This window comes from Labrus mixtus, chromosome 6, assembly GCF_963584025.1.
Source record: "Labrus mixtus chromosome 6, fLabMix1.1, whole genome shotgun sequence".
Taxonomy (NCBI): domain Eukaryota; kingdom Metazoa; phylum Chordata; class Actinopteri; order Labriformes; family Labridae; genus Labrus; species Labrus mixtus.
The window spans coordinates 939,080-963,599 of NC_083617.1; the positions used below are offsets into that span (position 1 = coordinate 939,080).

General features: G+C 44.0%; 3 protein-coding genes across 5 annotated transcripts in view; 2 read left to right on the plus strand and 1 right to left on the minus strand.

Annotated features, from left to right (window-relative positions):
- Positions 1-763, minus strand: part of LOC132975099 (spastin-like) — a 21,015-nt gene extending 20,252 nt beyond the window's left edge. The window contains exons 1-2 of the mRNA XM_061039406.1: positions 420-763; positions 200-283 (exon numbers count right to left, since the gene is read on the minus strand). Coding sequence (XP_060895389.1) covers positions 200-283; positions 420-525 — 190 coding nt within the window. The 5' untranslated portion in view covers positions 526-763. The remainder of the gene's footprint in view (positions 1-199; positions 284-419) is intronic.
- Positions 764-2,240: 1,477 nt separating this feature from the next.
- Positions 2,241-24,520, plus strand: part of memo1 (mediator of cell motility 1) — a 72,577-nt gene continuing 50,297 nt past the window's right edge. Inside the window, exons 1-10 of one of the 3 annotated variants that reach the window (XM_061039410.1) lie at positions 2,241-2,508; positions 2,592-2,690; positions 4,310-4,391; positions 4,468-4,536; positions 4,715-4,827; positions 5,828-5,939; positions 6,551-6,693; positions 6,779-6,855; positions 8,081-8,185; positions 8,705-9,015. In XM_061039410.1, the coding sequence (XP_060895393.1) occupies positions 2,630-2,690; positions 4,310-4,391; positions 4,468-4,536; positions 4,715-4,827; positions 5,828-5,939; positions 6,551-6,693; positions 6,779-6,855; positions 8,081-8,185; positions 8,705-8,836 (894 nt within the window). In that variant the 5' untranslated portion in view covers positions 2,241-2,508; positions 2,592-2,629 and the 3' untranslated portion in view covers positions 8,837-9,015. Of the gene's footprint in view, positions 2,691-4,309; positions 4,392-4,467; positions 4,537-4,714; positions 4,828-5,827; positions 5,940-6,550; positions 6,694-6,778; positions 6,856-8,080; positions 8,186-8,704; positions 9,016-24,520 lie in introns of those variants that run through there. The other 2 variants (XR_009673235.1, XM_061039409.1) reach the window with 2 other exon arrangements.
- srd5a2b (steroid-5-alpha-reductase, alpha polypeptide 2b) lies at positions 14,764-17,106 on the plus strand. Its single transcript, XM_061039407.1, has 5 exons — positions 14,764-15,159; positions 15,890-16,053; positions 16,140-16,241; positions 16,324-16,474; positions 16,858-17,106. The coding sequence occupies exons 1-5, from the start codon at positions 14,885-14,887 to the stop codon at positions 16,922-16,924; spliced, it is 759 nt and encodes a 252-aa protein (XP_060895390.1). The 5' UTR covers positions 14,764-14,884; the 3' UTR covers positions 16,925-17,106.

Below are 24,520 nucleotides of genomic sequence, written 5' to 3' on the forward strand. Positions count from 1 at the left end.
CAACAGTAAACACCTGATGAACACCTGTAGTCTAAAGCATGTCAACAGTGAACACCTGATGAACACCTGTAGTCTAAAGCATGTCAACAGTAAACACCTGATGAACACCTGTAGTCTAAAGCATGTCAACAGTAAACACCTGATGAACACCTGTAGTCTAAAGCATGTCAACAGTAAACACCTGTAGTTTGTACTTTACCTTGTACTGAGATCTCTACTTTAATCCCCTTTTCCAGCTCAGAAATCCCTTTCTTGTACCACAGCACCGCCTGCTCCTTGTCTCCTGTCAGCACACAGAGAGGAGTGTTTACCAGCTGTCCACACACACACACACACACACACACACACACACACACACACACACACACACACACACACACACACACACACACACACACACACACACACACACACACTACCTGTGTCGTCCTCATCGACCCGTAAAGCCTTTGAAACATACTCAAACGCCTGCTTGTGGTAGTTTTTAATCACTTCTCCGCTGTCTCTGTTTTTTACTGCGTTCATATTTGCAGACCTCACGTTGCTCCCTGCTAACGTTTGTTCTCAGTTAAAGTCAAAGCTAGCAGCTAACTGAAGAGGAAACGCTTAAATTAACGCCTCACACGCATTTATGATGACGCAATTAGATTATTTAGAACATATAAGCAGCTGTTTTTACAACATAACTACAATAATTACGGCGCCTTCACACAACATAAGCAACTCCACCGATAGCTTCCGCTTCCAGTGTGTACGGGGATGAGACGTTCAGGGACGAGTCGGTTCAAACAGCCGGGTCCTTTAAAATTAATCAGGGAGCCCTAGACTGTTAATATTAAAGTTTGAAGCCTGAGTGTCGTCCCCCGTTTGTTCCTGCAGGGGGCGCTGGAGTCCCATCGATGGCGGTCTCCGTGCTGGAAATGCTGTCTCAGTCTAACTTTCAGTCAACCTAACGACAGGCTGAGAGCTGGAGCTGAGGCGGGTTTTAAACCTCCTGACAAACTGTTACACCGCGCCCACCTGTCAATCAGGTCAGCTACACGCCTTATTGTGAAGAACTCTTATCCTTCATCAAATCAAAACTGATGAGTCATCAAAACATTCACCCCCCGTACAGTGTGTGTCCATCGAGACATGAGCTAATCACACCTATTTGGTTTTTTGAACCAGGCTGTAAACATGTTAATCTCTGCTGTAAAAACAGGCTTTTTAGAATGGGTGTGTATGTGACTTCCTGTGCTTCTGCAGCCAGCCTCTAGTGGACACTCCAGGAACTGCAGGATTATACACTTCAGCATCTGCTTCCTTTTTGAACACCGGAGGTTACTGCTTGGTCAAGCACCCAGGAAATGCGCCTACGGTCGAAGCCTTGTGGTGGCGGCCGCCATTAGGTGCCAGTGACTGTGATTTCTGAGATATATATAAAACTAAAACTAAAACTAAGGCTAAGACTAAAGTGCAGTGTGCATGTTCCAGATCAGCAGTTCAACAATCTAACAGCTTGTGGTAGGAAGCTTTTGATCATTTCCACTGATGTAAACACATTATTGTCAAAAGTGTAAAATTTGACATAATTACACAAACCACATGTCATAGAATAGAATAGAATCTTTATTATCATTGTATACAAGGACACAATGAAACTTCGTTAGCAGCAATCCTAAACAGCAGCGTTTACAAAAACAACAACGAAAATATATTTGTGGTGATATTCTACAATTCACTTAGCAGACGCTTTTATCCAAAACGACGTACATCAGAGAGATATGATATGAAAGAGAAACATGCAAAAAGTGGCCAGGGAAATTGCTGTTCAGTGAATGAATGATAATAATAATAAATAAATAGACAGTTATGGTGACTGAAAGAATATATACAGTTTAATTAAACATATATAAATATAGAGATATAGTGCAAATAAGTGAAGTTACGGTGCAGTGACAGAGTATATACAGTTATTATTGTGCAGTGACTGGATGAGTAAAGAAACAGTTATAGTGCAATAAATAAATAAATAAATAGACAGTTAAAGTTAAAGTGCAGTGACTGAGTAAATCAATAGATAATTGTAAAGCATGTCATACTTAATGAACTAAAAGTCGTTTTGGAGCCAAAACATCTGGTAGTTGTGAGTCGAGCAACAAGACGCGGCTCACTGAAAAGAGCCGAAATCCTCATTTACTGAGTCTGCGCGGTTTGTGTGTTTGGCTGTTTGTCGACGTGAATGTTTTTAATAAAGTTTGCAGAATAAAAAAACCCTTCACCTGGCTGTGGTCAGTAATCCTCCGGTCCGGACTGTGACAGCTCTTTAAACTGTTTCTCTGTCGGCACATGAACAACAGTTTGTGCCTTTTTTAAACCAAACATCATCATTATTGTAATATAATCATCAGACTGTCAGACAAACTGTCGTTAGCTTCAGTCTCCGGTTAACCGTTTAACCGGTTACAGCTCGTTAGCCTGTTAGCTCGTTAGCCTGCTAGCCGTCTCCTTTTGTCTCTCCAGCAGGTTAGCTCGCAGGCTTTCACATCTTCTCTGGATTAGCTGGTTATTCCGCTTTTTGGTTTAATTTGTTTTATTTCGCCTGACAGAAGCTCAGCACACCAAGATAGGCGGCTTGGGAACCAAGATGTCCAACCGACCTGTGTGCAGAGAAGCAAGTCACGCCGGGAGCTGGTACTCTGCCTCGGGTAACTGTCAGCTCCGTGCGGGCTAGCATGCTAATGCTAACAGGCTTATCTGTTCTTCCTCTCCTCTGTGTTTTATCAGTGTTATTAGATTCATTTTAAATGTGCACGTCATTATCTTTCTGGTATAAACTGTCAGATTCATAGAGTGTCACTGCAGACTGTGGAGGCTAAAGCTAACCAGCTGATGAGAAGCCTGTTAGCTCATGTTTAGCTCCCTGGTGTCTGTTAGCCCGTTTGCTGCAGGGTTGTTGTTGTTTTTTTTTAGCTTAATCAGCACTTCTCCTCTCTGGTGGTCGATGGAAATGATTGTAAACAAACTGACATCAGCTGTTCTGCATTTTACAAATCAAATACATGAAGTTATGAGCAGCTAACAGAAGATAAAACTGCTGAAGCTCCTGGCCTTCCTGCTTCTCTGAAAACAGTCTGTCTGCTCTTTAACCGACTTGTTTTGGTTCCTGACTCTGTCGTGTGTGTGCTGGGAGCAGAAAATCCTCCCTGTCATGCGAGACAAAGGACTGGGCAGGGCAGAGAACTGAAGCTTCATGTTGCACCCCTTCCCCCATTTCAGCAGCTGGTTTGTCCTGTCAGCTGTTCCAGCACATACACAACATGAGGATGAGCTCATCTAATGTAAATCTGCACACATTTTAAAAGTCATAAAGTCAGCAAATGTGTGTGTGTATCTTACGCAGTACATTTTGAATTTGATTTATTTAGCGTTTGTGTTGTCCATCACTATTTAGTCCAGAACAGCAGACTCACAGGACAGACTAATGATCCCAAAGTAGACCCTTACAGGGTTGTCATCTGGCCTGCATGGTGATAAATATAAAAGGATCAAATGTGCTATAAATCCTGGTTTCTGTGTGTCTGCAGTTCTTCATGTTTTACACGACACTGTGTTTGCATCACGTCCCTCCTGAAGAATAAAGGGTTTTTTTTCCTTCTAAAATGGCACCAAATTTTTCTTGCACAATCAATTTTGAAGGATAGATAAAAGAACAGCAGTCTTTGCAGGAGGACTCGAGTGTTCGGTCGCTCAGTGAAGACCTGGTTTTCTTCCTCTGGCTGTCGGGCAATTAATCGAGTTTAAAATTCAGATTATGTCTTCCCACGTTTATGAAAACACGATAATTGAGATTAAATGAATACTGTGCTGCACGTCTCCAGAAGGAAGTTAGTCAAAGTGTTCAGACTGTAGCGTCTGTTCATGTGACATCGTAAAACGCAGATTCAGAGAAATTAAAATGATTTCATAGAGCCCTATGAGAGCCCCCCCCCCACCCCCCCAAGGGAGAACTTCACGCCATGAGTGATGTGTTAAAATCAACTTTGGGAAACTTAAGGGGCACGCTGACCTGAAAAATTTGCAGAAAACTTCAGGAGCACAAACAGCTCGACTAACACTTCACTGATGAAAGACTTTTCCTCTTTTAACATATTTACAGAGACTCGTTGATGTCGATCTCGACCTCGCTTTAGTGTGATTGTTAGTTTTAAATCCGCTACATCACTCTTACTGTCATAAGGAGGTCTACACGCAGCAGATTGTTGTCTCTCTTTAAACACACTGATCTAAAACAAAACATTTATATGTTGTTGTTCCTCTGTTCCAGGATCCCAGCTGAACGCTCAACTAGAAGGCTGGCTGTCCAAAGCCGAGTCCTCCATCAGACCTGCTCGAGCCATCATAGCACCGTGAGCTAAGACAGAAATGCAAACATGTCAGAAGTGATGCGTGCGTCATCCTAATCCGTCATGTGTGTGTTTGCAGGCATGCCGGGTACACCTACTGTGGCGCTTGTGCAGCACACGCCTACAAGCAGGTCGATCCCTCTGTTACGTAAGTCGTCCAGTTTTTTACCGTCTCCGATCCCGTCTCGAGGAAATCTGCTTTGAATGATATGTTTCTTATCTGACTTTTCCCCTCCTTTAGATGTTAGCTCACATAGTAGAATATAGTGCTGCTGGTGTTCTTTGTGTGAACAGAGTGAGTGAGATAAAGTGCTGTCGCCCTTCAGTCGTAGGGTGTTCATCCTGGGACCTTCACACCACGTGCCCCTCTCCCGCTGTGCCCTGTCGCCCGCAGACGTCTACAGAACGCCTCTCTACGACCTGAGAATCGACCAGAAGGGTACTCACTGATTTTACACCTCACTTTCTACCTTTTTTTTGATTGTCCTGTATTCTTAAATGTTAACACAAGCTAGAAAAGTTATTTAAAGGTCCAGTCAGTGAGATGTGTAGTGAGTGAGATGATAAAGGTATCTTACTATCTGATCATTAAGGAAACATGTTGAAGTGCTGGCTTCTCTGACAACAATGCAGCAGCCAGTATGTCCTCCTTCTAACTTTAGATTCTGCTCCTGAATGCTCTGGATTTGTTTGGACCAGAGAAGGTAGGCGCTTTTAAGACACACCCCACACGGCCTTTTTGGACGCCCCTCGGTTTGTCAGATATGAGAGCAGTTATCAGGTCAACAGGTGTTGCAGTGATGGAAGCGGGCAAGAGAAGTGGTTCAGATAGAAGTGATTGTACCCGACCTAAAAAGCCTCTGCATGTTTCTAATAAGCTCCACGAGCAGAAACGTGCTCAAACTAGGATCAATATTGGAGATGCTTTTGAAAAATGGAGAGAGGTTAGAACACAGAAAGGTTTACAGACCCATGCAGAGCTGGATAAACACTGAAGCTTCAGAGTCCACCACATGGTGACCTGTGTGAGCATGGACTCTAGAGAGGAGGGGGGGGGGGGGGACAGCTCTCTACGATGTTTAGAATTTAGACTGCAGTACCCATTTTAAACACTAGGGGTCAGAGTTACATACTGCTCCTTTAAGGGTTTAACTGTGGGGCTTCTGTAGGTCGACACCTGTCTTCCTTCTGTGTGGTGATCTCCTCTTTCTTTGTCGGTGTGAAAAGAGCTCCAACCTCTTGGGAGTATTTTGGGATGATGACGCACTCTAAATGATCCTCCGGGGAGCAGACAGTTCGCTGCCTCTGAGTGAAAAGACTTCCTCAGTGTTGAGGTTTTTCCCTCTTTAACGAGTGTGCAGCTCCTCAGAGAACTTAATTAGCAGACATGGTCGCAGAAACACGCACAGATATAAATGAAGTCACCTCTGTTTTTACAGTTTACTCCGACCTCTGGAAAACCGGGTTGTTCGAGCGGATGAGCATCCAGACAGATGAAGACGAGCACAGTATCGAGATGCACTTGCCTTACACTGCTAAAGCCATGGAGAGGTAACGATCATCCTGTTTGTACTTTTAAAGAGAGTCTGTTCAATGTTCAACATGTAGTTTTAGTTTATTTGCACATTTTTTGAAAGAAGAGTCAAACAGAAAAATAAAACAAATAAAAAATAAAACACATGTGCAGGTGAGGGCTTATCTCAAAACCTCACCTTAAGAGATTAAACAAAGTTAAAATAAAATACAGTAAAAATAACAAAGTAAGAATATTTACTATCACAAGTAAAATGTACCCAATTGAAAATGACATACAAACATTGAAAACATAAAAATAGAGCAAAACAGGACATACAGTATGTAGACAATATAACAAAATCAGGACAATTCACTATTCACTACAAATCTTTCTGACATCAACACATTTCTGAGTCTCAATTTGTATCTAGAAAAAGACAAAAAATCATTCAGTAAATAAATATGCGTGTTCCATAATTTGACTCCATGGTATCTTATTGAGTCCTCGAGATGTACGACACATTGGTAAGTTATTGGTTTGTCTAGTTGAGTAATAGTTCACTTGAGAATTAAAAATGAAAAATGCTTTAAAGCTTTCACTTTCAAAACTGACACGTTTGCGTGATTTGATACTCTTGACGTTTCAGCCACAAAGACGAGTTCAGCATCGTCCCTGTGCTGGTGGGCGCCCTGAGCGAGTCCAGGGAACAGGAGTACGGGAAACTGCTCAGCAAATACCTGGCCGACCCCTCCAACCTTTTCATCATCTCCTCCGACTTCTGCCACTGGGGTAGGTACAGACGGCGAGAGACACATGCTCCTCTGATAAAAACATGTGACCAGCATCGTTGATAATGACCTCATCTCTTCTGAAGGTCAGCGGTTCCGCTACACGTACTACGATGAGGCTCAGGGGGAGATCTACAGGTCCATTGAACATCTGGATAGAATGGTAACATCTCAAACATGAATATATACATCCACATGTGCAATCTCTTGATCACCTCAGCCGGATGCACAGCGGTCACTGTAATAAAGAAGATATGAATTAGTGTTAAATATTTCAGTGAGAATATGAATAAAGACCGAGACCCAATCGTCTTTGTAGGAGAAACTGCACAGAGTGTATCATGGTGATCAGTCTGCAGAGAAACTCAAATGAGAGAGAGACTGAAGACTGTCGAGGTGGAAGGGAGGATATCAAAAAGCTCTGTTTGTAGGAGATAAGAAGTTTAACACAATCAACCTAGACAGAAGAAGAGAAAATGTCCATGCAGAGTCATCCTGGTAGAGATCAAAGGTCATGCAAAGACGTCTAGAAAACAGGATGTTTATAGGCCAGTTTAAGTTTTAGGATAGGATAATATCCCAAAAGGGGAAATTCGGAGAAAAAGAAAAGCTCAAAATACAAAATACACATTAAACAGAATAGATAAGATAAATACAAATAAAAACGGGGTATATACAAGAACAAAATGAATGATGAAGTTAACTGCAGGGAATTGAGACAGTATTTGCAGAGAATGACAAGATAAAGTGACAAGTGATTAAAGTGACTCTGTATGATCAAGAGCAGCAAGTAATGTAAAGAGCAGAGAAGAGAGGCAGTGTTGTACCACAGTAATGCAGAGTGCAGTTATATAATATAATGTAGTATAATATAATATAGTGCAATATGAACAATAAAGTTTAATATAATGAAATATAATATATAATAAGACTAACAATAATATAATAAAAAATATATAATAAGAATATACAGTATATATATTGATGCTAAATAATAATAATAATAATATAATGTTAGTAATGATAATAATGAAGCGTGTCATGGGGGTAGTTTTTTTATAACAGTTCACAACAGAATTATTTTAACACACATTACATTAGTCAGTCAGGTTGCATCAGTCGGACCTACATGCATCAAACTTTTTTAATAAAACATATTTTTCTCTTAAAGACACACTCACACATGGTAATCTGTACCGTGCTCAAACATGTTTGACCCCTAAAGTCCAGTTGGTTTGAGTAGTGTGAGCGCTCTGTACTCTTCCTCAGGGTTCAGGGTGTGAGGCCGAGTGTGAGTGCGCCCTGAATGTGACTGTAAGGTTTAGAGAGCTGTGAGGCTGATATTCATTTATCTTTACCTCACATGATGTTTGTCTGACTTGTTTCAGGGGATGGGCATTATAGAACAGCTGGACCCGATGTCTTTCACCAACTACTTGAAGAAGTACCGCAACACCATCTGTGGGCGCCACCCCATCGGAGTGCTGCTAAATGTAAGTAAACCAGAGAAGAAGAGCGCGTGTGTCATCCACTCCTGAACTCTGAGCGTTTAAGTTAAAACGTTCAGAAGAACAAACGCTGCGGTCAGTTGAAGGAATGATAATATTAAAGACAACACTCTCATCGTCGTCATGGTAACGGCTCCAGAGCGTCTCTCCACACATGCTGGATGAAGTGTGGAGACTGATTTAACCCAGCTGGTTAGATTAATAACATAACAGACTTTATTTACTGAGCTTTTATTTTGAAGGCACACAGAGGCAGAGTTGTTTTTCCTGATCTCTGGAAAGTTTGAGCGTCTCATCTATTGTAAATACTGCGGCGCAGTTACCGCCACATCTCAGCAGATGCTCATGTTTTCACTCGTAACGGTGCGTGGCTGTTAGCGCCCCCTGTTGATCCTCCGTGCGGTCGCAGCGGCACACAGAGCTGCTGTTTCCTGCGTCCAGCTGTTCAGTGTGAGTCAGCGAGCGTCACTAAAGAGCTCGTTCTCTTGTTTGTGTGTTTTTCAGGCCGTGGCCGAGCTGAGGAAGTCGGGATTAGAAATGAACTTCTCGTTCCTGAACTACGCCCAGTCGAGTGAGTGCAGGAACTGGCAGGACAGCTCTGTGAGCTACGCTGCCGGGGCGCTCATCGTCCATTGAGGTCGACCGTCGCAGGGGGGCAAAGCAATGCCGCGGCCCTGCCCTTACTATCTCTCGCCATAACACCCCCTTCCCCCCCTCTCTCTCTCTCTTAGCCCCGCCCACTTCCCCGTTACGCCCACTTTTTGCAGGAAGGACCTAGATGCTCAAAGCCAGTAGTCTCCTCTCTCTCTCTCTCTCTCTCTCTCTCCCCCCCTCTTTCTCTCCCCCTCTCTCTCTTTCTCTCTCTCTCGCTCTCTCTCTCTCCTCCCTCTCTCTCTTTCTCTCGCTCTCTCTCTCCCCCCCTCTTTCTCTCCCTCTCTCGCTCTCTCTCTCCCCCCCTCTTTCTCTCCCTCTCTCGCTCTCTCTCTCCCCCCCTCTTTCTCTCCCTCCTCTCTCTTTCTCTCTCTCTCCCCCCCTCTTTCTCTCCCTCCTCTCTCTTTCTCTCTCTCTCTCCCCCCTTCTCTCTCTTTCTCTCTCTCCCTCTCTCTCCCTCTTTTTCTCTCCCCCTCCCCCTCTCCCCCTCTCTCTCCCCCCTCTCTCTCTCGCTCTCTCTCTCTCTCGCTCTCTCTCTCTCTCCCCCCCTCTTTCTCTCCCCCCCTCTTTCTCTCCCCCCTCTCTCTCTTTCTCTTTCTCTCCCCCCTCTCTCTCTCTCTCTTTCTCTCTCTCTCCCTCTCTCTCCCTCTTTTTCTCTCCCCCTCCCCCTCTCCCCCTCTCTCTCCCCCCTCTCTCTCTCGCTCTCTCTCTCTCTCCCCCCCTCTTTCTCTCCCCCCCTCTTTCTCTCCCCCCTCTCTCTCTTTCTCTCTCTCTCCCCCCCTCTTTCTCTCCCCCCCTCTCTCTTTCTCTCTCTCCCTCTCTCTCTCCCTCTTTCTCTCTCCCCCTCCCCCTCTCCCCCTCTCTCTCTCCCCCCTCTCTCTCTCTCTCGCTCTCTCTCCCCCCCCTCTTTCTCTCCCCCCTCTTTCTCTCCCCCCTCTCTCTCTTTCTCTCTCTCTCCCCCCCTCTCTCTCCCCCCTCTCTCTCTCTTTCTCTCTCTCTCCCCCCCTCTCTCTCTCCCCCCTCTCTCTCTCTCCCCCTCTCTCTCCGCCCTCCTCTCAGTTTGAAGTGTCTCAGAGCGTTGGGTTGAATCCTTTTTAGCTTGTTGTGAAGTTTTGACATGATTTAGAATCTGAAGTTTGGCGAAATGAAGAGGGGGAGGAGCTCTTAACGAGGGGCGTCGACGTCCCCCTGAACGCTCGATGGATTTGTTACATCTGGACTCTCGTGTGATTCGCCTCAGAAAAGGATTGAAAATAAAAGTGCAGATCTTAAAGGATGATACTGAGGGGTCAGAGGTCATCGCTCTCAAAGGGCTACTTAACCCCTCGTGTACCAACCAAAAAACATGATGACTCAGTTCTTAAATATAATCTTTATGTTATCATAGATTTATTAGACGTGAAGTATTTACTCGAGTAGTTTGTAGATTTGTTCCTCCAGCTCTGAAGCCTTCCACGTGGTCGCCGTGGCAACGAGGCGCTCGCAGACTCTTCTTCTTCACCTGTAGCTGTAAAGGTGTCGAGTGAAGGCGGGGACACAGAAGGTCGATGTCATGTGACGTTCTCCCAACATCCACACCTCCGGTCTCTTTTCTTAACTTTGCCTCCTTGACGCTCCGTCTTTGTTTCTGGATTCTAGATTCCTCGTGTTACACGCTCGGTCCTCGGCGAGCGCCGGGCGGCTCGGACGCTCTTCTTCACGTCTAGGAAATGTTACTAGATAATTAAAGTCAGATTGAAGGAAACGTTTTTGGGGGAGATTTGCGGCCTGTGTCCTCGGGACAGAGCGGCCTCTGTTTCAGAGCGTTTCTCATCGTTGCTAGGTTACGAAAGTAAACATCTGTTGCCCTCGGTAACGATGACAATGTAAAAGGCGTCCTGACATCATCAACAGCTCTTCACCTGAAACTGTTCCCGCCAAAAGACGAGTCGGACGAGCGTCTAAGCTGATATCAGAAGCCCCGCCCCTTCTTGATTGTGATTGGTTGGTGAGGGAGAAGTGACATTTAGTGGCGCTGTTCTAAGATTTAAACTGCTGAGCTGTGAGGGCGGGTGGGGGGGTCGTTAAGATCAGCTGTTTGAAGATCAGGCGGCTGAGTTTAAGATCTGCACATCGTTCCGCTGCGTGGTTATGAGGCGTGAGGCGCGTCGTCTCAAAGTGATTTGCCGCCGGCCCGTCTCCATGATCACTGACTGACCTTTTGCTGCTGAAGCGACCCTCTGACAGCCCCCTCCTGCACCGGGACGAGCGGCGTGCTTAGCATTGCGCTGCGTCGTCTGATTGGATGAAGCGGGAAGTAGAAAAGCATGACACACTGTGCTATTGTGCCTTTTCTCCGTATTGCACACAAACAGCGTTATCTCACGTTCCCCCCCCCGCCTCGCCCACTGCCCCCAGCTCACCCATCACTTGAGGAGCGTGCGACCTGCCCTCCCCCCCCCCCCTTCATCCGTTGGTCTAAAAATGGCACCAACTGTTATCTCTGTTCTCCAGCAGGGGGCGCTGTGTTCCCTCCACCTCAAAGGCTGAACCTCGACACTGTCCCTCTTCTGTTTGTGGATCTTTTTTTTTATTGTTCTTCTTTTTTCTTTTTTGCTTAGAGAATGGGAACGTTCACGTCACAAACCTAAACATATATATATTCTACTTAACTGCTCCCTGAATGGAGTTTTTTTTATCTCAGGTTCCACCGTCAAAGCATCCCCAAAGGCTCGTCAGAGGAAGCCGTGGATTCATGTTACAAAACCAGTAAAATGTTCTGAAAAGCATCTCGGCTCTGCTGTCTTCTTCTCCTTCGTTTATCTACACTCAGAATTCTTCTGATGCATTTCATGTTTCCTGATGTTGTTTCTGTAAATGCACGCGACGAGGTCACCACCGATGAATCTGCAGCGGAGGACAAACAGGTATGCACACGTTACTAATGAAGATGTTCGGGGTAAAATCAATTCGAAGTGGAGGGGTGAAATGTGACCAGCAGAGGGCGCCAGGTGGTCTGAGGAGGAGGGCAAAAAAGGTTAAAAGTCTGTATCTTTAAAGCTTCCCTACTTTTTGATGCTAAAAAGAATCTGACATTTTGAGAACCTAAATAGTGAGTACTAGCCTATAAATGGAAACCTCAGCTTTTTGTGTTCATTAGTCAGCATCCTTAGATACACACACAAAATAAGAATAATGGGTACACTGTTCTTCTACTACTCCTCTCACACCCCTACCCAGAACATAAACAACAACAAATAGACAGAAATAAATAATCAAATAAAACAAAAAGCTACAATACTTAAATTTTCAGTTAAACAAAAACTTTATATTTTATATCAAATAAACCACCAGAAACAGCGACAAAGTTAGAAGTAACATTAAAACCACAAGTGGTGATGAAGGGCCCTCGCACTTTGTGCACGTCGGGGTGTGTCGCGACTGCGGGTAACGCAGCAGCAGCAGCGAGGTGGCACCAAGGAGGAGGCCAGCAGATCAATTTGTGCCTGTTGTTGTCGTCGGTTCCAATGTATCCATGCTGTTGACCTGGTCATTTCTATCAAAAAATTTGGCAAGGATATTCCTGGGCAAAGGAGCATGAACTGAAATCAGCCATCAGATGGCAGCATTGCCTTAATTGTAGAGCTTTGGACAAAATGTATTTTGATTTAATATGTAGAATACCCTTTGTAGGATCATATTTTGATAGACTGTCATTATAAATGCATGTTTTGGTAATAGTAATTCATTACAACAAAGCAGTAAGAGGCTTATATTTCTTATTGATAAATTTGTTACCTTTTCTGTAAATTTTTTTGACATTTATAATTTTCAAAACAAATTAAAATAAATGATGGCAGAATTTCTGTTGGGTTTTGACAATGGGCACCTTGACATTTTAGCAAAGTCCTGACATGATTAATATGCAGAAAATATATCATGCATGTTGGGGAAAAAACCTCTGGGGGGGGGGCTTTCGAAAAAAATCATGAGGGTGCACCGGGATATTGAAGTTACAGTACGCTGCAGCCACGCCCTTTTATGTAGATTCTTGGTTTTGCATATTTTTAGATCTTTAAAATGTCTAGAATACACTGACACTGAGTTGGCGATGATCAGATGAATGTGTGCTTGGGGAATTATGTGCAAATAGGAAGCCTGTGAAATGCAAAACTGGGACCATTATGTAACTATTCAAAAAATTATAGCGGACTTCCTGTTGGGTTGTGACTATGGTTGCAAGAGGATTTTTTTTAGGTCCTGACAGGATTAATATACATAAAAAATGTCATGCATGTAGGTGAATAAAACCCCTATGGGGAGGCCTTTTGGAAAGGTTAAAAGGGGCGCACCAAGACATAAAAGTTTGACGGTACGCTGTGGCCACACCCTTTTATGTACAATTGTGTAGAGCACAAGCTGATATCTTCATCATGTCTAGAACACACTGACACTGAGTTTGCAATGATCGGATGAACGCCCTCGGACTAGTTCGTTCAAATAGGTACCCTATGAAACGCGAAGTTGAGCTATTTTTCTAATGTTCAAACAATTATGGCGGACTTCCTGTTGGGTTTTGACAAGGGTGCCAAAGGATTATTTGTAGGTCCTGTCATGTTTAATATACAGAAAAATGTTCATGCATGTAGGTGAAACAAACCTCTATGGGGAGGCCTTTTGGAAGATTTCAAGAGGGCGCCACTGAGCCATTCAGCCACGCCCACTCACTACACCCACATGAAAAGTTTTATTTTCCCACTGGGATGATGTGTATGAAGTTTCGTGTGTATACGACCATGTTAAGAAATGTTAAGCCCCTCAAATAACATTTTTTTGTTTGATGGCGAACAACGCGTCCGTAAGGGAACAGCTTTTCACGCAGGACTTTGTGCTTCGAAAGGTCGTATGGTCATGGTCTTTGGATGGTCAACAGCGATTTTGAGGGAGATATGAGCAACTGTGTAGCAATGGCTAGTGCAAAGGAAACAGTGCTCAGAGGTAGTGACCGCCTGTTGTCAACAGGTGGCGCTGTGACTAATTAAAAACATTAAATGATGGATGTGTTCAGGGCGGGCTCTTTGTCATGCATGATTTTTTTGGTGATGATTGAACACTGCATAGTAGAGTTATAAGCATTTACTGTTTTAGGCGCGATGCCAAAAACGACATCAAAATTTGACATCACGCCACGGCGACGCCTTATTATGAAACCTCGTGATTTGAGCACAACTTTTATTCTTCAACTTGTCTACTTTCATTTGACACCAAACTTGAATTGATCAGATAAACGCTCTCGGGCGGATGCTTTCAAACAGGTACGGTGAAAATATGGTGTTTTTTGACATTCAAAAAATCATAGCGGACTTCCTGTTGACATTAGACGATGACTTCCGCTGACTTTTTTGTAGGTCTCGTCATGTTCAACATGTACAGAGATGTTCATGTAGGTAGACAAAAAAATATATTTATATAAGCTTTTATATAAGACTTGATTTTCATGTCAACTTTGTGAGATTTTTGCAACTTTGATCCTTTTCCTGTTTACACTGAGATCATAAAGCTGGATGTTTAGGATCATGGTCGTTTTATAAAGTCTCCTAACACGATAAGAAGTGGATTAAAAGCTGCACTAAAGGTTTCTGAATCTGTCAACACTTTAATGTAAACAATGCAGTCAGGGAAAAAAGCTGCATCTTTCCTTTAAGTCAATAATCATGAGGTTTGTGAAGCCCTGTGAGCTGAAGTTATTGGAGGCTGCTCTCTGCAGATTCATCTCACAAATACACACACGGTGACATAATGTGAGATGTGTGCAGATGTGTGCAGATGTTGCTGTGTGTTATTGTAAACAGGATGTACAGGCCGATGAAGCTGTCAGCGAGGGACTGTCAGCTGACTTTGAGCCAAACGTTTCCTAGCAGCTGACTTCATGGGGATTATGAAACTCCATGTGGTTTAATGTGAAGCACATACAGTACATTCCAGGGCGTGAAGGACGAGCATCACCTCCTGGACTCTTTCTGTCTTTCTGCAGACACTCTGAGGTTCTCCATCATGCACTGCCATGAAGACCTGATCTGCTGCCTCAGCTGTGGGATGATCCTGTCGGCGCTCGGGTACCTGATCCATCACAAGACGGCGCAGACATCCTACGGGCGCCACATGGGGCTCCCTCTCCCCAAAAGGATGGTTCCAGCTGCAGTCGCCTGGTTCCTGCAGGAGCTGCCGGCTCTCCTGGTCCCCCTTCTGCTACTGCTCACCTCCAACAAAGCGTCCAGCGTGGGGAGGAACCTGCTGCTCGGGACCTTCTGCGTGCACTACTTCCAGAGGTATAAGATAAAAGTCTGATTTATCACTTAAGGGTCCAAATAACGACGGGGGCAGGGAGCATTTCTCACAGTAAAACCTTCAAACTCATTGATTTCAGTCTCATTTTTAGACACTGTGCAGCTGCAGAAGAAGAAACTGTCAGCAGGGAACATTTCTCACATTTTACCTTCACATTCATTCTTTACCTTTAAAGAAAAAGGGGGATGGCTGGTCTGTCAATGTGCTCAAAGTGGAAAAGGAAATGTAAAAGAGTGTACATAAACAATGACTGCAACTGATCTGTTGTCATATATCATGTTGTTATCATGCACAGAGCTGCTACATGTTCAGTTTATTTGCAGCCACTTTTTTCAGAGAAGTCAAACAGATGGAGACAGAAGAAGAAAGGAAGGAGGAAAGCATCGGTGCCGTCTCGTGAAGAATGGGGAGACTTTTCTCTTTTTTTTGCTCTGGATTTGTTTGGACCAGAGAAGGTAGGCGCTTTTAAGACACTCCCCCCACACGACCGTTTTGGACGCCCCTCAATTTGTCAGATATGAGAGCAGTTATCAGGTCAACAGGTGTTGCAGCGATGGAAGCGGGCAAGAGAAGTGGTTCAGATAGAAGTGATTGTACCCGACCTAATGTTTAGAATCTGGACTGCAGTACCCATTTTAACCACTAGGTGTCAGAGTTACATACTGCTCCTTTAAAGTCAATTATCCATTTTCTCCTCATATCTGTGGGCAGGACGTTTGTTTTCGCCCTGCGGAGCAGAGGGAGGCCGTTCCCTCTGGGTGTCATGGTGGCTGCAGCTTTCTTCTGCTCGCTCAACGGGTCCCTGCAGGGTCACTACCTGCTGCACTGCGCCCACTTCGATGACGACTGGTCAGCCGACTGTCGCTACATAACTGGTATGAGAAATATTACTCTCCACTTTCAAAACATCTCACAGGAACTTCTTCTATTCGGCAAGATGAAACAATGACTTCACTTCTAGGTTTATCGCTGTTTTACGTCGGAATGGGAATCAACATTCACAGCGATTATATTCTACGTAACCTGAGGCAGCCGGGGGAAGTCGCTTACAGGATCCCGACAGGTAAGAAGCAGACGTCACACCTGCATGAAGTCTCCTCCACGCTGTCCCTGTAGTGACCTGTGTGCTCCCGTGTCTCCTGCAGGAGGACTCTTTGAATACGTGTCCGGGGCAAACTACTTAGGAGAGATCGTGGAGTGGTTCGGCTTCGCTGTGGCGACCTGGTCTCTCCCGGCACTCGCCTTCGCCCTGTTCAGCCTGAGTTTTATTGGACCCAGAGCCTTCTACCATCACAGGTGACCTCGATATTCAGGACACTTAAAAACAATCATCTCTGTTTTGATGATCCATTTCTTTTTTTTGTTGTGATCATTTTCTTATTATTTATGTTTAAATATTGTCACTTACAATAAAGGATAAACAAGATGTTGTGGTTTTAACAACAGAAGAATCATACACAGTATATCATATACATAATTCTTATACAATACATTTCAAAAGAAGGGATGAAAACAGCAGACAAAAAGGAGCAAACAAAGATTGAATCGTCTCTCTCTCTCCCATGGATTACCACAACACAGGAAGTATACAAACAAGTAAAGAATAATGGCAATGAGGGGGACAAAGAAAATAATTCCCCTTCTCCCTCTCCGCCCCCCCACCTCCATTTCTGTTACAGGTTCTACCAGGAGAAGTTCAAAGACTATCCCAAGTTACGCAAAGCTTTGATTCCGTTCGTCTTCTGAGAGAACGAACGCCGAGCGAGGACTGATCCTGAACCAACACACCAACCTGTAACCTGTTAGTTATTATAAATGTATTCTGATGGTGACTGCAGCTATAACGACGTTAACAAAAGTAAATACCTTTAAACTTTAATAAATAGTCCGGGCTTTAATTTACTTCAGTACAGAACAGACCCGGCCTTTATTTGGAAAATGGTCTTCTTGTTTATTTTCTCGTCTTCTGACTCCTCAAAGCACTTTCACACCGCAGGTCACACCTACACATTCACACGCTGATGGTAGAGGCTGCTGAGTAAAGAGTCCATCAGTATTAAGTCATCCATTCATACACATTCACACACTGATGGTAGAGGCCGCTGAGTAAAGAGTCCATCAGTATTAAGTCATCCATTCATACACATTCACACACTGATGGTAGAGGCCGCTGAGTAAAGAGTCCATCAGTATTAACTCATCCATTCATACACATTCACACACTGATGGTAGAGGCCGCTGAGTAAAGAGTCCATCAGTATTAACTCATCCATTCATACACATTCACACACTGATGGTAGAGGCCGCTGAGTAAAGAGTCCATCAGTATTAACTCATCCATTCATACACATTCACACACTGATGGTAGAGGCCGCTGAGTAAAGAGTCCATCAGTATTAACTCATCCATTCATACACATTCACACACTGATGGTAGAGGCCGCTGAGTAAAGAGTCCATCAGTATTAACTCATCCATTCATACACACACTGATGGTAGAGGCCACTGAGTAAAGAGTCCGTCAGTATTAACTCATCCATTCATACACATTCACACACTGATGGTAGAGGCCGCTGAGTAAAGAGTCCGTCAGTATTAACTCATCCATTCATACACATTCACACACTGATGGTAGAGGCCGCTGAGTAAAGAGTCCGTCAGTAATAACTCATCCATTCATACACATTCACACACTGATGGTAGAGGCCGCTGAGTAAAGAGTCCGTCAGTATTAACTCATCCATTCATACACATTCACACGCTGATGGTAGAGGCCGCTGAGTAAAGAGTCCGTCAGTATTAACTCATCCATTCATACACATTCACACGCTGATGGTAGAGGCTGCTGAGTAAAGAGTCCGTCAGTATTAACTCATCCATTCATACACATTCACACACTGATGGTAGAGGCCGCTGAGTAAAGAGTCCGTCAGTAATAACTCATCCATTCATACACAGTCACACACTGATGGTAGAGGCCGCTGAGTAAAGAGTCCATCAGTATTAACTCATCCATTCATACACACACTGATGGTAGAGGCCGCTGAGTAAAGAGTCCGTCAGTATTAACTCATCCATTCATACACATTCACACACTGATGGTAGAGGCCGCTGAGTAAAGAGTCCGTCAGTATTAACTCATCCATTCATACACATTCACACACTGATGGTAGAGGCCGCTGAGTAAAGAGTCCGTCAGTAATAACTCATCCATTCATACACATTCACACGCTGATGGTAGAGGCCGCTGAGTAAAGAGTCCGTCAGTATTAACTCATCCATTCATACACATTCACACGCTGATGGTAGAGGCCGCTGAGTAAAGAGTCCGTCAGTATTAACTCATCCATTCATACACATTCAAACGCTGATGGTAGAGGCCGCTGAGTAAAGAGTCCGTCAGTATTAACTCATCCATTCATACACATTCACACACTGATGGTAGAGGCCGCTGAGTAAAGAGTCCGTCAGTAATAACTCATCCATTCATACACAGTCACACACTGATGGTAGAGGCCGCTGAGTAAAGAGTCCGTCAGTATTAACTCATCCATTCATACACATTCACACACTGATGGTAGAGGCCGCTGAGTAAAGAGTCCGTCAGTATTAACTCATCCATTCATACACATAACACACTGATGGTAGAGGCCGCTGAGTAAAGAGTCCGTCAGTAATAACTCATCCATTCATACACATTCACACACTGATGGTAGAGGCCGCTGAGTAAAGAGTCCGTCAGTATTAACTCATCCATTCATACACATTCACACACTGATGGTAGAGGCCGCTGAGTAAAGAGTCCGTCAGTAATAACTCATCCATTCATACACAGTCACACACTGATGGTAGAGGCCGCTGAGTAAAGAGTCCGTCAGTATTAACTCATCCATTCATACACATTCACACACTGATGGTAGAGGCCGCTGTGTAAAGAGTCCATCAGTATTAACTCATCCATTCATACACATTCACACACTGATGGTAGAGGCCGCTGAGTAAAGAGTCCATCAGTATTAACTCATCCATTCATACACATTCACACACTGATGGTAGAGGCCGCTGTGTAAAGAGTCCATCAGTATTAACTCATCCATTCATACACATAACACACTGATGGTAGAGGCTGCTGAGAGTCCATCGGTATTAACTCATTCATTCACACACATTCACACACTGATGGTAGAGGCCGCTGAGTAAAGAGTCCATCAGTATTAACTCATCCATTCATACACATTCACACACTGATGGTAGAGGCCGCTGAGTAAAGAGTCCGTCAGTAATAACTCATCCATTCATACACATTCACACACTGATGGTAGAGGCCGCTGAGTAAAGAGTCCATCAGTATTAACTCATCCATTCATACACATTCACACACTGATGGTAGAGGCCGCTGAGTAAAGAGTCCATCAGTATTAACTCATCCATTCATACACATTCACACACTGATGGTAGAGGCCGCTGAGTAAAGAGTCCATCAGTATTAACTCATCCATTCATACACATTCACACACTGATGGTAGAGGCCGCTGAGTAGAGTCCGTCAGTAATAACTCATCCATTCATACACATTCACACACTGATGGTAGAGGCCGCTGAGTAAAGAGTCCGTCAGTATTAACTCATCCATTCATACACATTCACACACTGATGGTAGAGGCCGCTGAGTAAAGAGTCCGTCAGTATTAACTCATCCATTCATACACATAACACACTGATGGTAGAGGCCGCTGAGTAAAGAGTCCGTCAGTAATAACTCATCCATTCATACACATTCACACACTGATGGTAGAGGCCGCTGAGTAAAGAGTCCGTCAGTATTAACTCATCCATTCATACACATTCACACACTGATGGTAGAGGCCGCTGAGTAAAGAGTCCGTCAGTAATAACTCATCCATTCATACACAGTCACACACTGATGGTAGAGGCCGCTGAGTAAAGAGTCCATCAGTATTAACTCATCCATTCATACACATTCACACACTGATGGTAGAGGCCGCTGTGTAAAGAGTCCATCAGTATTAACTCATCCATTCATACACATAACACACTGATGGTAGAGGCTGCTGAGAGTCCATCGGTATTAACTCATTCATTCACACACATTCACACACTGATGGTAGAGGCCGCTGAGTAAAGAGTCCATCAGTATTAACTCATCCATTCATACACATTCACACACTGATGGTAGAGGCCGCTGAGTAGAGTCCGTCAGTAATAACTCATCTATTCATACACATTCACACACTGATGGTAGAGGGCGCTGAGTAAAGAGTCCGTCAGTATTAACTCATCCATTCATACACATTCACACACTGATGGTAGAGGCCGCTGAGTAAAGAGTCCGTCAGTATTAACTCATCCATTCATACACATAACACACTGATGGTAGAGGCCGCTGAGTAAAGAGTCCGTCAGTAATAACTCATCCATTCATACACATTCACACACTGATGGTAGAGGCCGCTGAGTAAAGAGTCCATCAGTATTAACTCATCCATTCATACACATTCACACACTGATGGTAGAGGCCGCTGAGTAAAGAGTCCATCAGTATTAACTCATCCATTCATACACACACTGATGGTAGAGGCCGCTGAGTAAAGAGTCCATCAGTATTAACTCATCCATTCATACACATTCACACACTGATGGTAGAGGCCGCTGAGTAAAGAGTCCGTCAGTATTAACTCATCCATTCATACACATTCACACACTGATGGTAGAGGCCGCTGAGTAAAGAGTCCGTCAGTAATAACTCATCCATTCATACACATTCACACACTGATGGTAGAGGCCGCTGAGTAAAGAGTCCGTCAGTATTAACTCATCCATTCATACACATTCACAAACTGATGGTAGAGGCCGCTGAGTAAAGAGTCCGTCAGTATTAACTCATCCATTCATACACATTCACACACTGATGGTAGAGGCCGCTGAGTAAAGAGTCCGTCAGTAATAACTCATCCATTCATACACATTCACACACTGATGGTAGAGGCCGCTGAGTAAAGAGTCCGTCAGTATTAACTCATCCATTCATACACATTCACACACTGATGGTAGAGGCCGCTGAGTAAAGAGTCCGTCAGTATTAACTCATCCATTCATACACATTCACACACTGATGGTAGAGGCCGCTGAGTAAAGAGTCCGTCAGTAATAACTCATCCATTCATACACATTCACACACTGATGGTAGAGGCTGCTGAGTAAAGAGTCCATCAGTAATAACTCATCCATTCATACACATTCACACACTGATGGTAGAGGCCGCTGAGTAAAGAGTCCGTCAGTAATAACTCATCCATTCATACACATTCACACACACTGATGGTAGAGGCCGCTGAGTAAAGAGTCCGTCAGTAATAACTCATCCATTCATACACATTCACACACTGATGGTAGAGGCCGCTGAGTAAAGAGTCCGTCAGTAATAACTCATCCATTCATACACATAACACACTGATGGTAGAGGCTGCTGAGAGTCCATCGGTATTAACTCATTCATTCACACACATTCACACACTGATGGTAGAGGCCGCTGAGTAAAGAGTCCATCAGTATTAACTCATCCATTCATACACATTCACACACTGATGGTAGAGGCCGCTGAGTAGAGTCCGTCAGTAATAACTCATCCATTCATACACATTCACACACTGATGGTAGAGGCCGCTGAGTAAAGAGTCCGTCAGTATTAACTCATCCATTCATACACATTCACACACTGATGGTAGAGGCCGCTGAGTAAAGAGTCCGTCAGTATTAACTCATCCATTCATACACATAACACACTGATGGTAGAGGCCGCTGAGTAAAGAGTCCGTCAGTAATAACTCATCCATTCATACACATTCACACACTGATGGTAGAGGCCGCTGAGTAAAGAGTCCATCAGTATTAACTCATCCATTCATACACATTCACACACTGATGGTAGAGGCCGCTGAGTAAAGAGTCCATCAGTATAAACTCATCCATTCATACACACACTGATGGTAGAGGCCGCTGAGTAAAGAGTCCATCAGTATTAACTCATCCATTCATACACATTCACACACTGATGGTAGAGGCCGCTGAGTAAAGAGTCCATCAGTATTAACTCATCCATTCATACACACACTGATGGTAGAGGCCGCTGAGTAAAGAGTCCATCAGTATTAACTCATCCATTCATACACATTCACACACTGATGGTAGAGGCCGCTGAGTAAAGAGTCCATCAGTATTAACTCATCCATTCATACACATTCACACACTGATGGTAGAGGCCGCTGAGTAAAGAGTCCATCAGTATTAACTCATCCATTCATACACATTCACACACTGATGGTAGAGGCCGCTGAGTAAAGAGTCCATCAGTATTAACTCATCCATTCATACACATTCACACACTGATGGTAGAGGCCGCTGAGTAGAGTCCGTCAGTAATAACTCATCCATTCATACACATTCACACACTGATGGTAGAGGCCGCTGAGTAAAGAGTCCGTCAGTATTAACTCATCCATTCATACACATTCACACACTGATGGTAGAGGCCGCTGAGTAAAGAGTCCGTCAGTATTAACTCATCCATTCATACACATAACACACTGATGGTAGAGGCCGCTGAGTAAAGAGTCCGTCAGTAATAACTCATCCATTCATACACATTCACACACTGATGGTAGAGGCCGCTGAGTACAGAGTCCGTCAGTATTAACTCATCCATTCATACACATTCACACACTGATGGTAGAGGCCGCTGAGTAAAGAGTCCGTCAGTAATAACTCATCCATTCATACACAGTCACACACTGATGGTAGAGGCCGCTGAGTAAAGAGTCCATCAGTATTAACTCATCCATTCATACACATTCACACACTGATGGTAGAGGCCGCTGTGTAAAGAGTCCATCAGTATTAACTCATCCATTCATACACATAACACACTGATGGTAGAGGCTGCTGAGAGTCCATCGGTATTAACTCATTCATTCACACACATTCACACACTGATGGTAGAGGCCGCTGAGTAAAGAGTCCATCAGTATTAACTCATCCATTCATACACATTCACACACTGATGGTAGAGGCCGCTGAGTAGAGTCCGTCAGTAATAACTCATCTATTCATACACATTCACACACTGATGGTAGAGGGCGCTGAGTAAAGAGTCCGTCAGTATTAACTCATCCATTCATACACATTCACACACTGATGGTAGAGGCCGCTGAGTAAAGAGTCCGTCAGTATTAACTCATCCATTCATACACATAACACACTGATGGTAGAGGCCGCTGAGTAAAGAGTCCGTCAGTAATAACTCATCCATTCATACACATTCACACACTGATGGTAGAGGCCGCTGAGTAAAGAGTCCATCAGTATTAACTCATCCATTCATACACATTCACACACTGATGGTAGAGGCCGCTGAGTAAAGAGTCCATCAGTATTAACTCATCCATTCATACACACACTGATGGTAGAGGCCGCTGAGTAAAGAGTCCATCAGTATTAACTCATCCATTCATACACATTCACACACTGATGGTAGAGGCCGCTGAGTAAAGAGTCCGTCAGTATTAACTCATCCATTCATACACATTCACACACTGATGGTAGAGGCCGCTGAGTAAAGAGTCCGTCAGTAATAACTCATCCATTCATACACATTCACACACTGATGGTAGAGGCCGCTGAGTAAAGAGTCCGTCAGTATTAACTCATCCATTCATACACATTCACAAACTGATGGTAGAGGCCGCTGAGTAAAGAGTCCGTCAGTATTAACTCATCCATTCATACACATTCACACACTGATGGTAGAGGCCGCTGAGTAAAGAGTCCGTCAGTAATAACTCATCCATTCATACACATTCACACACTGATGGTAGAGGCCGCTGAGTAAAGAGTCCGTCAGTATTAACTCATCCATTCATACACATTCACACACTGATGGTAGAGGCCGCTGAGTAAAGAGTCCGTCAGTATTAACTCATCCATTCATACACATTCACACACTGATGGTAGAGGCCGCTGAGTAAAGAGTCCGTCAGTAATAACTCATCCATTCATACACATTCACACACTGATGGTAGAGGCTGCTGAGTAAAGAGTCCATCAGTAATAACTCATCCATTCATACACATTCACACACTGATGGTAGAGGCCGCTGAGTAAAGAGTCCGTCAGTAATAACTCATCCATTCATACACATTCACACACACTGATGGTAGAGGCCGCTGAGTAAAGAGTCCGTCAGTAATAACTCATCCATTCATACACATTCACACACTGATGGTAGAGGCCGCTGAGTAAAGAGTCCGTCAGTAATAACTCATCCATT

What these genes read in the sequence shown, in the direction of transcription:
- srd5a2b (XM_061039407.1), top strand. Translation starts at nt 14,885, where the DNA reads ATGCACTGCCATGAAGACCTGATCTGCTGCCTCAGCTGTGGGATGATC. An exon ending in TGCGTGCACTACTTCCAGAG is followed by an intron (nt 15,160 to 15,889) that starts GTATAAGATAAA and finishes ATCTGTGGGCAG; the next exon opens with GACGTTTGTTTTCGCCCTGC. An exon ending in CGACTGTCGCTACATAACTG is followed by an intron (nt 16,054 to 16,139) that starts GTATGAGAAATA and finishes CTTCACTTCTAG; the next exon opens with GTTTATCGCTGTTTTACGTC.